The 13,210-nt window shown below is 38.6% G+C and overlaps 2 protein-coding genes across 6 annotated transcripts in view; both read left to right on the forward strand.

The window, feature by feature from the left end:
• Positions 1-2,097, forward strand: part of NCK1 (NCK adaptor protein 1) — a 95,982-nt gene extending 93,885 nt beyond the window's left edge. For all 5 annotated transcript variants that reach the window (XM_010364817.2, XM_010364816.2, XM_030934424.1 and 2 more), the window contains one exon: positions 1,121-2,097. In XM_010364817.2, the coding sequence (XP_010363119.2) occupies positions 1,121-1,315 (195 nt within the window). In that variant the 3' untranslated portion in view covers positions 1,316-2,097. The remainder of the gene's footprint in view (positions 1-1,120) is intronic.
• Positions 2,098-9,954: 7,857 nt separating this feature from the next.
• IL20RB (interleukin 20 receptor subunit beta) overlaps positions 9,955-13,210 on the forward strand; it is a 47,939-nt gene continuing 44,683 nt past the window's right edge. Inside the window, exon 1 of the mRNA XM_010364814.2 lies at positions 9,955-10,291. Within this exon, the coding sequence (XP_010363116.1) occupies positions 10,204-10,291 (88 nt within the window). The 5' untranslated portion in view covers positions 9,955-10,203. The remainder of the gene's footprint in view (positions 10,292-13,210) is intronic.

Genomic DNA, 13,210 nt, shown 5'->3' on the forward strand with positions numbered 1-13,210 from the left:
GAACTTCTGATATGAAGTTCAGGAAAATGGGGCCTGTGCCTAATCCCTCAGAAAAGCAGTTGGTTGGCAGTAGGGAAGAGTGATGACATCCATTTTCTGTTAGTTGCCTGATCTGGCTCACTGTTTGAAACTTTGGGAGTAACTGTAGAAAAAGAGGCTTTTGGGGGTTGATATAGACTGTAACAACAACAACAACAACAACAACAAAAACTAATTAAAAAGAAAATAGCTTGAATGCAGAATTGTGTGTATTTTCTTGTGGGTAATTGGGCATAGGTATAAGACAAAATACAATATATACCATTATTTTTAGCAGTATACTTTTTAAGGTTAGGTCTCAAGTAGGCATATTTTGTTTAGCCTTCACAGTGTTTTTTAAACATTTAAATTCATTGCCCATATTTAAATATTAGGATATTTATTATAAAAATTCAGACTTTAGACCATTTAAAATTGGAAGAACTGCCAACATTGAGACCCTATTCCTGCGGGGCAACAATCACAGCTGAGAAGTCACCACTTCTTTAGATTGGTGATACACTGTCATTTTCTCTGCCCATCTACCCTTCCACTCTGACACTTGTTTACGTTATTCTTCTGGCTCTTGTAGGCATTTGAGTTTGTGGCCTTTCCTTAAAGTTTAGATTAATTCTCATTTGTGTGTTCTTCATTTTTGGGAATTCAGCATGTTATCCCTAAGACAGCTACTGTTAGCTACACATTGAAAAGGGGTTGGGTGGGTATCTTAGACTTTCTCATGTGTTTCTCTGACTGGAGAGAAGATAGCTCTTGTTCTTCAGATATGTAAAGGATTTGCTGTGGGTGTCTACTGGTGGAGCTGTGGGTGTTAAGAGACTTTTGATTACGCAGGTTTGAATCCTGGCTCTGTTGTTAACTAGATGGATGATACTGGCCAAGTTATTAATAGCTTCCCTGAGACTCAGTTTTCACATCTGTAAAAAGGGTTTTGTTTTGAGGAGTAAAGAAGATAAATCTATGTAAATAATTTACCATGGTGCCTAGGACTTAGTGCTTAAATTTTAGCTTTTAGTTTAATATAAATATACTGATAGAGGGCTTTCAAAATGTTTACTGTATGTATTTTTTTTTTCCCTTTTAGCCAAATGATTTCTCAGTATCACTAAAAGCACAAGGGAAAAACAAGCATTTTAAAGTCCAACTAAAAGAGACTGTCTACTGCATTGGGCAGCGTAAATTCAGCACCATGGAAGAACTTGTGGAACATTACAAAAAGGCACCAATTTTTACAAGTGAACAAGGAGAAAAATTATATCTTGTCAAGCATTTATCATGATACTGCTGACCAGAAGTGACTGCTGCGTAGCTGTAATTTGTCATGTAATTGAAGACTGAGAAAATGTTGGGTCCATCGTGCTTGATTGGAAATTGCTGTTTCTAAATCTTTATGAGAATTGACAATAAGTATTTTTATTATAATTCAGCCCATACATATGTACTATGTATGCAGTGCATCTGCATAGAACAGTTCCTTATCCTTGGCCTTCTATTTTATTTTATTTTTTCTTTGCTGTTTTCCCTTTGCTTCTAATATTACAGTTTTGTATTTTGAAAAAAAAAAATCAAATAATGCTTATCAGAATCTTTATATGGAAGACATCCTTTATTGCCTATCCTTTGTTTCCTTGTAAAGGCACCCTGTTCTATTATGGTTTTTCATTATATAAAATTATTATATCTATATATGACATATGCTAAAATAAATTTCTTGGAGAGTGTTAATCTTTTCTGTGACTAAATAGCAATAATAAATGGAAAATTAGAAATTATTTCCAGGTATTGTATTTGTCACAGGCCATTGTAAATACCCTGTAGGCTATAGAAGAAAACCAGTTGTATTTTATGGTCATAATTTGTCCCCCTATTATTCTGGAGATTTAAATTTAAGTAAAGTAGCTGTCAATATTTTAATTGAAAAATACTAAAGCCACATAACTGAGTAGGATGTCATATGATACTTTCATCAAATTCCCTAATGCTGCCTAAGCATATGGATGTTTTAATTCTTTGCTATGTTATAAACAGATATCTAATACACCAGAATTATTGATGGTAAAATGGAAGTTGTGTAACTTGTGAATTTTTTTATCAATGTTTTAAATATTTTATTATTTAAATCTTAAAATCATTTAAAGACTTATGTTGCCACTGGGTGGCAGCCATGGCTTCTCCCACTAAGCAACAGAAGTGACCAAATATAATAAGACAAATTTTCATCTCTATTACATCTGCTTTTAAAATATTTTAGTTCATATTCTATTATTTTTCTAACTCAGTACTCCTTTGTTAAGGTAATTATTAGTAGTTAAGTTTTTAATGGGAGTAAAACTCATGTATACTTATCTTCTTTGCTGTAAAATCACATGAATATAAATTGAGGAAAACTTTAAATGGTTGTAGGATGACTAGTAGTAAACATCATCTTAATTTTTAGCATATATATGTGATGATGCTTTCCTTTTATTTGCTGTACGTTTCTGGGTTTTTCCCCAGTCTTCCTTATGAAAAAAGTGTATGTTTGTAAAAAGGGAACAATTAATGCTTTGCATCACAGACATAAACTACTCACAGTAAACTGCACTGAGCTGACATTAATAGAGCAGACTTTTGAGAAAGTAGGAATGTAGTAGCACTGGAAACAGAATGCAAATTTCTGTTCCATATTTAGGTTTATTGTAGCTATGGAGCCCCCAGATAACCCACGTGTGCCAGTAATACCTATTGTGTGCTCTTAATATGGTATAAAAACCTTGCTGGAAGCTACTTATTTTGTACTTACACATTTTACCAGTTTTTAAAAAGTCTTAACACAATGCTTACACCAGTGACTGTTTTTATAATACTTGAAGTAACTTTAAGAACTGAAACAACCCTGGAAAACATCTACATAGCTAGATAGTAACAATACTTGTATTAGAAACCAAGTTTCCTTATTCCCAGCCTGGTGTGTGTATCATGACACACTACGCTGTGTATACTTGGTTTTAGACCAGGAGGAGAGTCCTGGGAAGAGCAATATGACAGAAGTTTTCTTCCACATGAGGAGAATGCTTAGTTTCAAATTTAAATACACGTAACAGATGGAACCCTGCCTAATTCCTACAAATGACTTCCCCAAAATCTTGGTAGAAGGTTTTTTAGAACATTATATAAGCTTTGTAACAAAAACAATTGCCATTGTGTCCCTTATTTAGTCATAAATCCGTAGGATTCAGCTGAATATATATTCACACATGTATATTACACATATATCACTATACAGTTAACACATGCACCCTGCACTATTTAGTGACAAATAATATTGCTAAACAAAATAGGAAGGCTTCATGCAATCTATTGCCATTGCTAGAAGAATAAATAGGCCTAGAAGATGAGCAACTTGGGTTGTTAAAATAAGGTCATTCTTGCAGAATATGGCACTTAAATTACCTCCAGCCGTAATGTCCTACCTTATAATCCAAAGGTTGCATAGAAGCAGGGTTGTCACAGTCTATGTAGTACCTTTGTGAGAATTAGGAAAAGGCATCTTTTTCTCTAGGCAGGCCCAGCCCTTCTCTAGAAGTTTGAATTTCACTCCCACCTTGTTGCTGGGGTACCTTCCTCAGGGTACATCTGAACGCAGTGGCCTTATACAGAAATGTTCAACCCACACAGTGCTTTAAAAACTTAATTGCCAGCATTTAAAAATTAGGGAGTTTCACATAAAATTTTGAATTTAAAAATATGGAGATGAATCTCTGACGATTTATTTGGGAAGCAAGAATTGTAATTCAGGGCATATACACAGATAGTAGTTTTTGGTATGTCCAAAGAACAGAGAAGATTGGGAGTTTTATTATAAAGAGAAATGTTACATATGTTTTGAAAGAAAACTGGCTCTAGAGAAGTTTTTGGGAGCTGGCAAACTCTGGTGTGTGATAGTGATAGGTAAAACCAGTCTTGGAGTCACAGCAGGTCATTTCAGCAGCTACTAGGTAAAACTGATCTGAGGCCTTGCAGTTGGCTGTTTCAGTAGCTGGGCTTGTGGAAAACAGTTCGTGGAGCAGCTGCTATGCCCTTCGAGTACTTTTTCCCCTTAGCACATTGAATCTGATTTTGTTGGGTATGACAAGAATTACCCAATTTGTATAATTAACTTTCACACTCCCAACCCTTTTCCCCCTAGTTGAGATCTCCACATGCAGTTTACTCTCCCTGTTTTTACTGTAACATGGGAAGTTTTGGGTTTGGAATCTGGAAATTACCATTTTTTTCAGAAACACTCAGTTACATTGTCCAAGAAATTAGGAGTGTGGCATTACAGTACTCCCTAAGTTTTCCATTTTAACACTTTGCTAGAAGATAAGAAGAGGTCCTTTATAATCTTGCATTTATAGAACTTTTAACTTTCCAAATGGCTTCACAATCAAGGTCACTTTTTTCTTAAAGGACTTTTGATATGGAATAGATGCTATCTTAATTTTATGTTTTGAACACTACCCTTTTTAAAAAAATGACAAATTACTGCTTCTGGAGAAACATTATTAGAAGCATTGGCTTGCTACTCGATTCTGATAGGCTGGTTCTGTTAGTGTTTAGCAAGTTTTTGTGACTCAATTCTCTGCTATCTTTTTAACACTTGACAGACCAGCATGATATGCATGCCCCACACCCTAATTTCTTGCTGTAACATGACCTAAACTAAATGACTTAGGAACTGAAATGTTTATTTCTACTCTACTAATGATGTGCACCTTTTATCTGAAAGTATACATAGCTTGCTGAGATTTAATGAGTAGAACCAGGGTTAGGCTTGGTGGGGTTTTGAACAGAGGAGGAGTTTGAGCTGTCAGCCGCCATGTTCACAGAGGGAAATGTTTTAAATTAGTGTCTTTGAGAATATTTCCTGGTGAGTTAAAGTAGATTTCTAAGGTAGTTGTTTTAAATAAATTTCTGTGCTCAGATAATTTATATCTTAGACTATGGAGAAACTTTTCAGATAGCCTTCATGAAATTACTGAGACGAAAAGGTGAATTCCAGAATGAGACTGTTAAGTGTTGTCTATTTTAGGCTAAACACAGGAATGGTTATTAAACTGATATTTTTGAGTCCTTTTGAAGGAAACTTAGTAATCGAGTAAGGATGGCTTATCTAAGAGAAGTAATGTCAAACTTGACATTTTCTAGACTTAATAGTCAAGGGGGATGTTATAGAGAACAAATTCATCAGGGCATATGATGATGTCAAGATGAAAATTTTTTTAAATTGTTACCTCTCTCTATATGTGATTTTATGTTTAAATACCTTTTGGAGTTACTCATAATTAATTTATCCAACCAGCTCACCTCAAATATTGCTGAGCTGAGACTGTTCTAGGAATGTAATAGTGAAGAAAATGGACAAAGTTTTTATAAAACTTATATTTTAGTGATGTCATACATAATGGAGAAGAGCTCTGAATTAAAATAGAGCAGGTTGAGGGTTGAGTGAGGGTGAGGGTGTTAATTTATATAGGATGATAAAAAGAGGCCTCTGATAAAATTGACCTTTGAGTATACTGTGTGCTCCACTTAATAGAATCACTGATGACTACGAACAACCAGTGACTGAATAAAATACAGCAACCAAAATCATTTGAAAATTATGTAGAACTTCACTATTACAGAGCATTGTTTCTGGTTTTCAGATTTTAAATTTGACCAAAATGGTATTTTATTGAAATGTGGAGCATTTAACTACAGAAGGCTATTCTGAATAAACCCTGATTCTCCATTTTAAGAGGAGTTTTTTGGGGGGATGTCAGAAAAAGCTAACTACAGAAAGGACAGTTTGGCCAACTTCAGGGTTCTAATTGAGCACACTCTAAGGAAACCGTGGAGGTTAAATTCCTGATGACCAGACGATAAACATTTGGGAGGAAATTGAAAAATGGAAGTGTTTCAGAAGAAGTGAAAAAGGAATGCAGGAGCCCTTGAAAATTAGATTCTAATAAGTGTGTAGAAATTCTACCTGGGGCCGGGCACAGTGACTCACACCTGTAATCCCAGCACTTTGGGAGGCCGAGGCGGGCGGATCACTTGAGGTCGGGAGTTCAAGACCAGCCTGACCAATGTGGAGAAACAGAGTCTCTACTAAAAATACAAAATCAGCTAGGCATGGTGGCACATGCTTGTAATCTCAGCTACTGGGAGGCTGAGGCAGGAGAATTGCTTGAACCTGGGAGGCAGAGGTTGTGGTGAACTGAGATCATGCCGTTGCACTCCAGCCTGGGCAACAAGAGTGAAACTCCACCTGGAACAGACTTGGTGGAAGCATGAATTAGAAGAGTCTAAGACAAATGGAATTCCGCTATTTAAAGTCCCTGTGTTCCTTCTAGAAAGAAAAAATTGAGACAGTGAGTTCCAACTAAATGTCAGAAGTGCTAAAACACAGTATGTAGATATCTAAGAATCTTAGTGCAAAGGGAAGGAACTATTCTGTGTTAAGTAGGGGAAAGGAAGATTACTGGAAAGTAGTAATTGACCACATAGTTCATTGAAGGACATAGGGCCTATCCTGGACTTGCATAACCCTAAAAGTGAGTGCCTCCGATTTTGCACCCTAGGTGCTTCCCTTAATTTTAGTCCTGGCCCTGCAGGGCACAGAGAGCTTAGGGTTCTCTTCCTTGGCCACAGAACTTCCCATCCCTCCCCACTGCCTCAACCTTTTCATAAAAACCTTTTCTCTGCTGCTTTTCCTTCCATAATTAAATATCAGAGATTTAAGTGGCAAATAGTGTAATAGAAAAAAAAATCCTATTTCTGAATTGTACCTACTTACAGGAAATAGGTCTATTCTTCCAGCAGTTTATCTTCTGACATGGATGATCCTCCATGGAAGGCACCAGAAACTAACCTGAGAAGTGCAGGAAACAGGATAGAGAATAGTTTCGTTGTGCATGTTGCATAGACAAGACATTACAACTTCTCTTTCTATAGAGGGGCACCCCAAAGCCAGAAGAGAAAGGCAAAATCAGGGTCAGGGATCATCCATGAATGTTAGGGGTTAGCAGGTGAGGCACAGCCCTCCAGAAGTCCCCACCCAGTGATATAGCCCAGGTAGAGGTGGGTGGTCTGAGTTACTTGTTGGGTCATGACCCAGGCTTGAAACGGATTATTGTTCAAAAAATATGACAGGCAGATGGCATTATCTCTCAGTGCCCCTTGAGGTGTGCTGAGCCCAGGGCAGACTCTGTGCAATGGCTTACGAACGATTGGCAGGCAGTACTGTCTTGCCAGAGCATGGTAGTGCTGGACAGGAGTGTCTTAACAGGGACCCATGAGCAGGTGGAGCTAACTATCCATCGTAACACTTCAAAGTTTGGTGAACAACTCTTCTTCTCTGACAGCATAGCTACATGATTCTTATTCTTTCTTCCATTTTCTCTGTTTACTTCCCTTTTCATCCTCTTAATTCAGTCATATTCCCCTCTACCTTTCCATCCTTGCTCATATCATTCTCCCAAAAGGAATGATGAACAGTGTGCCTCTCTTCCCCTCTACCCATATCTAATTGGTACATCCGGAACCTCATATTGAGGTCTGCCTATTCCCTAAAGCCTTTGCTGATCTCTTGGATCACTCCTCTGTCCCGCAGACACATTGAAGCATTCCTTTGATGCTAACTGGGAGGCAGTTAAGGTGAGTGAAAAAAGCTTGGAGTTACACAGACCTCAGTTGGAATTCCTGTTTCCATCCCTGACGAGCTGTGATCTACAGTAAGTTAATTTCCCTGAGCCCTGTATTCTCACCTGAAAAGTGGAGAATCAAATCATATCTTACCTTGCAAGTCTGTTGTATAATATATGGACATGTATATAGTGTGTAGAAACCCTTTAGGACAAATCCTGGCAGATAATAGATATCCAGTACACATTGGCTTATATTGTTAACTTTTGACATGCTGGAACTGTGAGCAGAAGTGAATTTAGGAGAGAGGAATCAGGAAGCCAAGATGGACAACAAAGGTAAGATTGGGGACAGACGTTGAGGCCACGTATGAAGCACTCTTAAGAGGAGCAGTGAGAGACTGTACAAGCAGCTAGTGACCAGAGGTCAAAGCACAGATGTGACCACTGACTCACAGTGCTGGGATCAAGGAAAATATGCACCAAGTTTTCTTGGCTATGGTGTGGTAAAAAGATATTCAGCAACGTTTATTGTATACTTTTTTTGTGCCAGATCCCGTTCTAAGTCTCACTTAGTCCTCACAACAGCCCTGAGTTGGATACTAATAATTGTTCCCAATTTTCAGATGAGAACCATAAAGCAGATAGTTTAAATGACTTGCGTAAAGAAACACAACGAAAAAGTTCACACCAATCAACTGGAAACAAAGATGATTTGTATAGTGGAGACTCCCCTGCCCATATAAGCATCTAAGTTCAAATTTCTCAAGCTGAACATTTGCAGCCTTTTTCTATAGCACCCCCAATCCTGCCTGTCCTGACCACACTCCACCCACTTCATTATTTCACTTGAGGTGCTGCCATCCACCCAGTTACCCAAACTCAGAACCTGAAAGTCGTGTTTGGCTCCTCCTCCCCAGCCCTCTTAATCCACTCAATATCCAGGAGCTTTCAGTTCTACCTTCTTTATCTTTTGAATTTGGTCATTTCTCTCTACAGACATGAGAAATCTAGTGGAAGCCAACAATGTCTGTCGCCTAGATCACTACCATAGCTCCCTCATGGCCCTCCTGCCTTCAATCTGGCCCCCTGTGCTGTTTTCTCCACCCTAGTTACAAACTTTTTAAAGCTCAAATGCAGGGAATGACATAGTCATATTTGAGCTTTGAACCCTTCCTTTGGCATTCATTCCTCTCAGGATAAATTCCAAGCTCCTCAGTAAGGCATTCAAAACTCTCTAGAATCCTGTTTCTGTCTGCCATTAAGCCCCATTTCTCGCTGTTTCAACCTTGTTCTCGTGTTGCACCAAACTTCTTCTTATTTCCTAAAAACAACATTCCTGGCTGATTTTTTTTTTTTCCGGAGTTTAACACCCAGTCCTGGAGTCACCTCCTTCAGGAAACTTTCTGTGATCCTACAAACTGGGTTAGATATTTCTTTTTAGTGATCCTATATTCCCTTATGAATATTGTTGTCACTTCATTTTAAAAATGAACTTATGATTATTCCTGCGTCCATCTTCTCCACTAGTTGGGAAATTCTTGTTGAGGGAATGGACTGTTGAATTCCTAAGAACTAGCACATAGTAGGCCTTCAGTGAATGCTTCTTGAATGAATAAATAAATGACCAATTTTCCCAAGGTTACATTATAAGTTCTGAAACTTGAACCAAAATACATTGTACTCTAGAACCCATGTTTATTCCACTATTGTATTTGCACATTAGGGTGGTTAAAGTCCTTCAAGGGCTAAATTTTAAGGGGCTAAATACTATCATAAGGTTTTTCTTCCACCTCTTGAAATTGGTTTTAATTTTTCAGTACATTCACATGACTCAGTAATCAAACGATATACAAAGATATTCAGTCAGAAGTCTTGTTCCCATTTTTCTCTTCCACCTTTCCAATTCCCACTTTCTCTGCCTCAAGGTAACCAATCTTGTTCATTTCTTATATCTTCTTTCAGTTTTTCTTTTTGCAAATGCATGCACATATGAAGCTATATATTCTTCTTTACCTTCCTGACTTTTAGAAAGGTATTTTAAATTTTTTCAAATATCTCTAGTTTTTCTGAAGTGGGCATGTATTAGAAAAAAGAGCTGCTCAGTACCCAGCTTGAATGAATTCACAGAGAAACTTGGAAGAGGACAGCTATTTAATGAGGGAGGGAGATAATCCTGCCGGCTCACTGGCTTCTAGGGATGTGCAGGGTCCTCTAGGACAGAGCCTGTGGTGCGGGTATCGCTCATAGGCAGATTCTCAAGCTCCCCAAAGTTACATTTTCTCTGGAACTCTCCTAGGCCACTCCCCGCTGATGCAATATCTGGGTTTGGACAGAAAGGAGGGTGCTTCCGAGCCCGCCCTCTCTGAGTTTCCTGGGCCGGCTCTAGAACAATTCAGGCTTCGCTGCAACTCAGACCTCAGCTCCAACATATGCATTCTGAAGAAAGATGGCTGAGATGGACAGAATGCTTCATTCAGGAAAGAAACAATGTTCTAGGTTAAACTGAGTCTACCAAATGCAGACTTTCACAATGGTTCTAGAAGAAATCTGGACAAGTCTTTTCATGTGGTTTTTCTACGCATTGATTCCATGTTTGCTCACAGGTAAGTATAAATTAGAATACATCCAATAGTTTGGTCCTTGAATATTGGTTAAGAAGGCAAAAAATACTTTCCCAGGGCCTGGGGTTGAAATATGTGTATAGAATATCTTATGTCTGTTTTATAAAAGATTTATCACCTCCTAAACCTCTATTCCCACATCCCAAGAAAAAGCCGTTCATTCTGTTTGGAAATCTCTCTTCTTAATGTCCACAGAACAATCTAATTTCTTTCTAATTTCTAATCTTTCTAATTTCACAGAAAGAGAAATCATCAAAATAAATAAAAGCAGAGCTCTGTGCACTTTGTTATTTATCTTATCGTATGGTTTTAAAGAGTGCAATATAGTTCTGTCAGACTTTCTGTGTGTGTCTTGGAGATGTTAACTATAAGAACAGATTAAAACAAAGATTCTAGCAAAATACACATGAATAAAAAGACAATTTGTGAGCTTAACATTGGATACAAGACTTAAAAAAATTGGATTTCTCTCCTGGTCATTGAAGAAAAGGTACTCCATAGCATTCTAAAAAATATTTGGTTTGGGACATTTTCCCTGCCCAGTGAGATTACATGATTTTCTCTGCTCCGCTCCTGGTTGCTTGTATCTACCTGCTTTATTGTGTTAAACTTGGAACTCCTTAGCCTTTGATGTTTGTTCATGTCAAATCATGTTTAAGAAAAACTTCTAATTTTGATACTCCAAGACACTAGGCACTTTGCAGTGTTGATGGGAGCCTTGAGTACTTTCTCTCTCTCTCTCTCTCTCTCTCTCTCTCTCTCTCTCTCTCTCTCTGTGTGTGTGTTTTACACAGAACTAATTTAATTATTCTAGTTAGTTTAAATCAGGCAACAAATCTGTACTAAGACAATTTGCAAAGGTGTAAAACTGGCTTAAACATCAAATTTATGGTGTTTTTTCTTAGTTTAAAAACCTTCACAGCTCCCAGTTGTTCAGCACATGGTGTCCAAATTCTGTTGTTTGTCTCTCATCACCCAGCATATTCAGGCCCCACCCTATATTTATTTAACCCTATTTCTCACTACTCCTTGAAAACAAATATGGACTACAAGCAGCTGCTGGTTTAACAGTCAGCATATTATACCTTCATTTCCTCTTTCTGGCCTTTATTGTTATAATTTCCCACCAGAAGCACCATCTTCAGTTTTTCCTTCTATGTCTTTTCAAGACTTCTCTCTTCTTTGACCCCAGGTACTTTAGCTTCGGGTGGTTACTGCTCTTTCCAGCACTGGCCTGGAGGGCCAGGGCCTGGGCATCTTTTCTGGTGTCCCCACATCCCCTAGCACAGGCTAAGCATGCTGGTTGTTTGGTTAGTTAGTTGGTTATTTAGTTGTTGGAACAAAACTGTTGCCAATAAAACATCCCTCCACTAAGCTGAAATGAGAAGATGGGAGGGTGAATGAGAGGAGGAAAGCCCAGCATTTTTTGACTTGACCTTTTCTTCAGTGACGCCAGTCTTATAAGTCTTTTCTTGAAAACTCCTGTTTTAAACAGATCTGGAGGTGAGTGTGCACTTCTGACACTTATAAACTTACATAGAAAACACACACACCAAAAAACCTCAGTGGTGAAATCACAAGGATGTCAGAGCCAGAGAGACCTGTGTGTGAGTTTTGGCTCTGTCACTCACTAGCTCAGGATTGAATCATGTAACGTCAGTTTCCCTACCTGTGAAATGGTCGTAATAGCCACTTTGAGGTTATGAGGGGTTAAATAAGATGACACAAACAAAAGCACTTTGAAGACTTCAACATTTCCCCACTCCCAAATGTTAGTTATTGTTATCTGTTGGTTATACAGATGATGGTATCAGTAGATAATTGCTTTAGCTGAGGTTGCCTTTATGCAGTTTTGACCATTTCCTCTGGATTGTGTAGGTGCCTGTGATGAATTCTGCAAATTCTGAATGAACTTCTATTGGTTACTAGATCACTGGACAGATGGGTAGAGTTGTGGCTGTGTTTTTTGTTTGTTTGTTTGTTTGTTTGTTTTGTTTTGTTTTTGAGATGGAGTCTCACTCTGTTGCCAGGCTGGAGTGCAGTGGTACGATCTTGGCTCACTGCAACCTCCACCTCCCGGGTTCAAGCGATTATCCTACCTCAGCCTCCCAAGTAGCTGGGACTACAGGCACATGCCACCACGCCCAGCTAATTTTTGTATTTTTAGTAAAGACAAGGTTTCAGCGTGTTGGCCAGCATGGTCTCAATCTCTTGACCTCGTGATTTGCCTGCCTTGGCCTCCCAAAATGCTGGGATTACAGGCGTGAGCCACCGCACCCGGCCATGGCTGTCTTTCATAGAAATCATTTGCCTTGTCCTGTCCCTCCCAAATAATAGTGTGTGATTCAGAAAGCTGATTCTGCTACCAATAGTAATAATAACAATGACAATCACAACTGCTATTTCTGAGTACACATTTTGCCTTAGGTTAGCAAAAATGTTCTCTTGACTTCTCACATGAATCCTGCAAGGTGGGTGTTATCCCCATTCCACACATTAGGGATACAGATTAAGAGAGGTTCAGTTATTTGTCCAAGTACATATATCTAGTAAGTGGGGGAATTGGGATTTGATGATGGTTTGGTCTGCTCCAGAGCCTGTGCCCTTTATACTTCTCTGCAGAAGAAGCTGAGACATTAAAACAAGGTAGAAGAAGGGAGGAGGGACAAAGGAAAGGAAATAAAGAAAATGGTGCTACCTTTTCTAATGCATTAGCCTTAAAGGCTGTTAGAGGTAAAGGCTGACAGAAGATAGAGGTAAAGGTGGCAGAAGAAGAAGATAAAGGGAGTGGACGTCAGACCCACTGAGCGAGCTTCAGAGAAGAGATGCAAAGATTTTTGCCTGGAAAGGTTGCCCCAGGGCTTTATGGTGGGTAGGCTTCACGCTACTTCCCTTGGACTG

The sequence above is a fragment of the Rhinopithecus roxellana genome, chromosome 1 (assembly GCF_007565055.1).
Source record: "Rhinopithecus roxellana isolate Shanxi Qingling chromosome 1, ASM756505v1, whole genome shotgun sequence".
In the NCBI taxonomy this organism is placed as follows: domain Eukaryota; kingdom Metazoa; phylum Chordata; class Mammalia; order Primates; family Cercopithecidae; genus Rhinopithecus; species Rhinopithecus roxellana.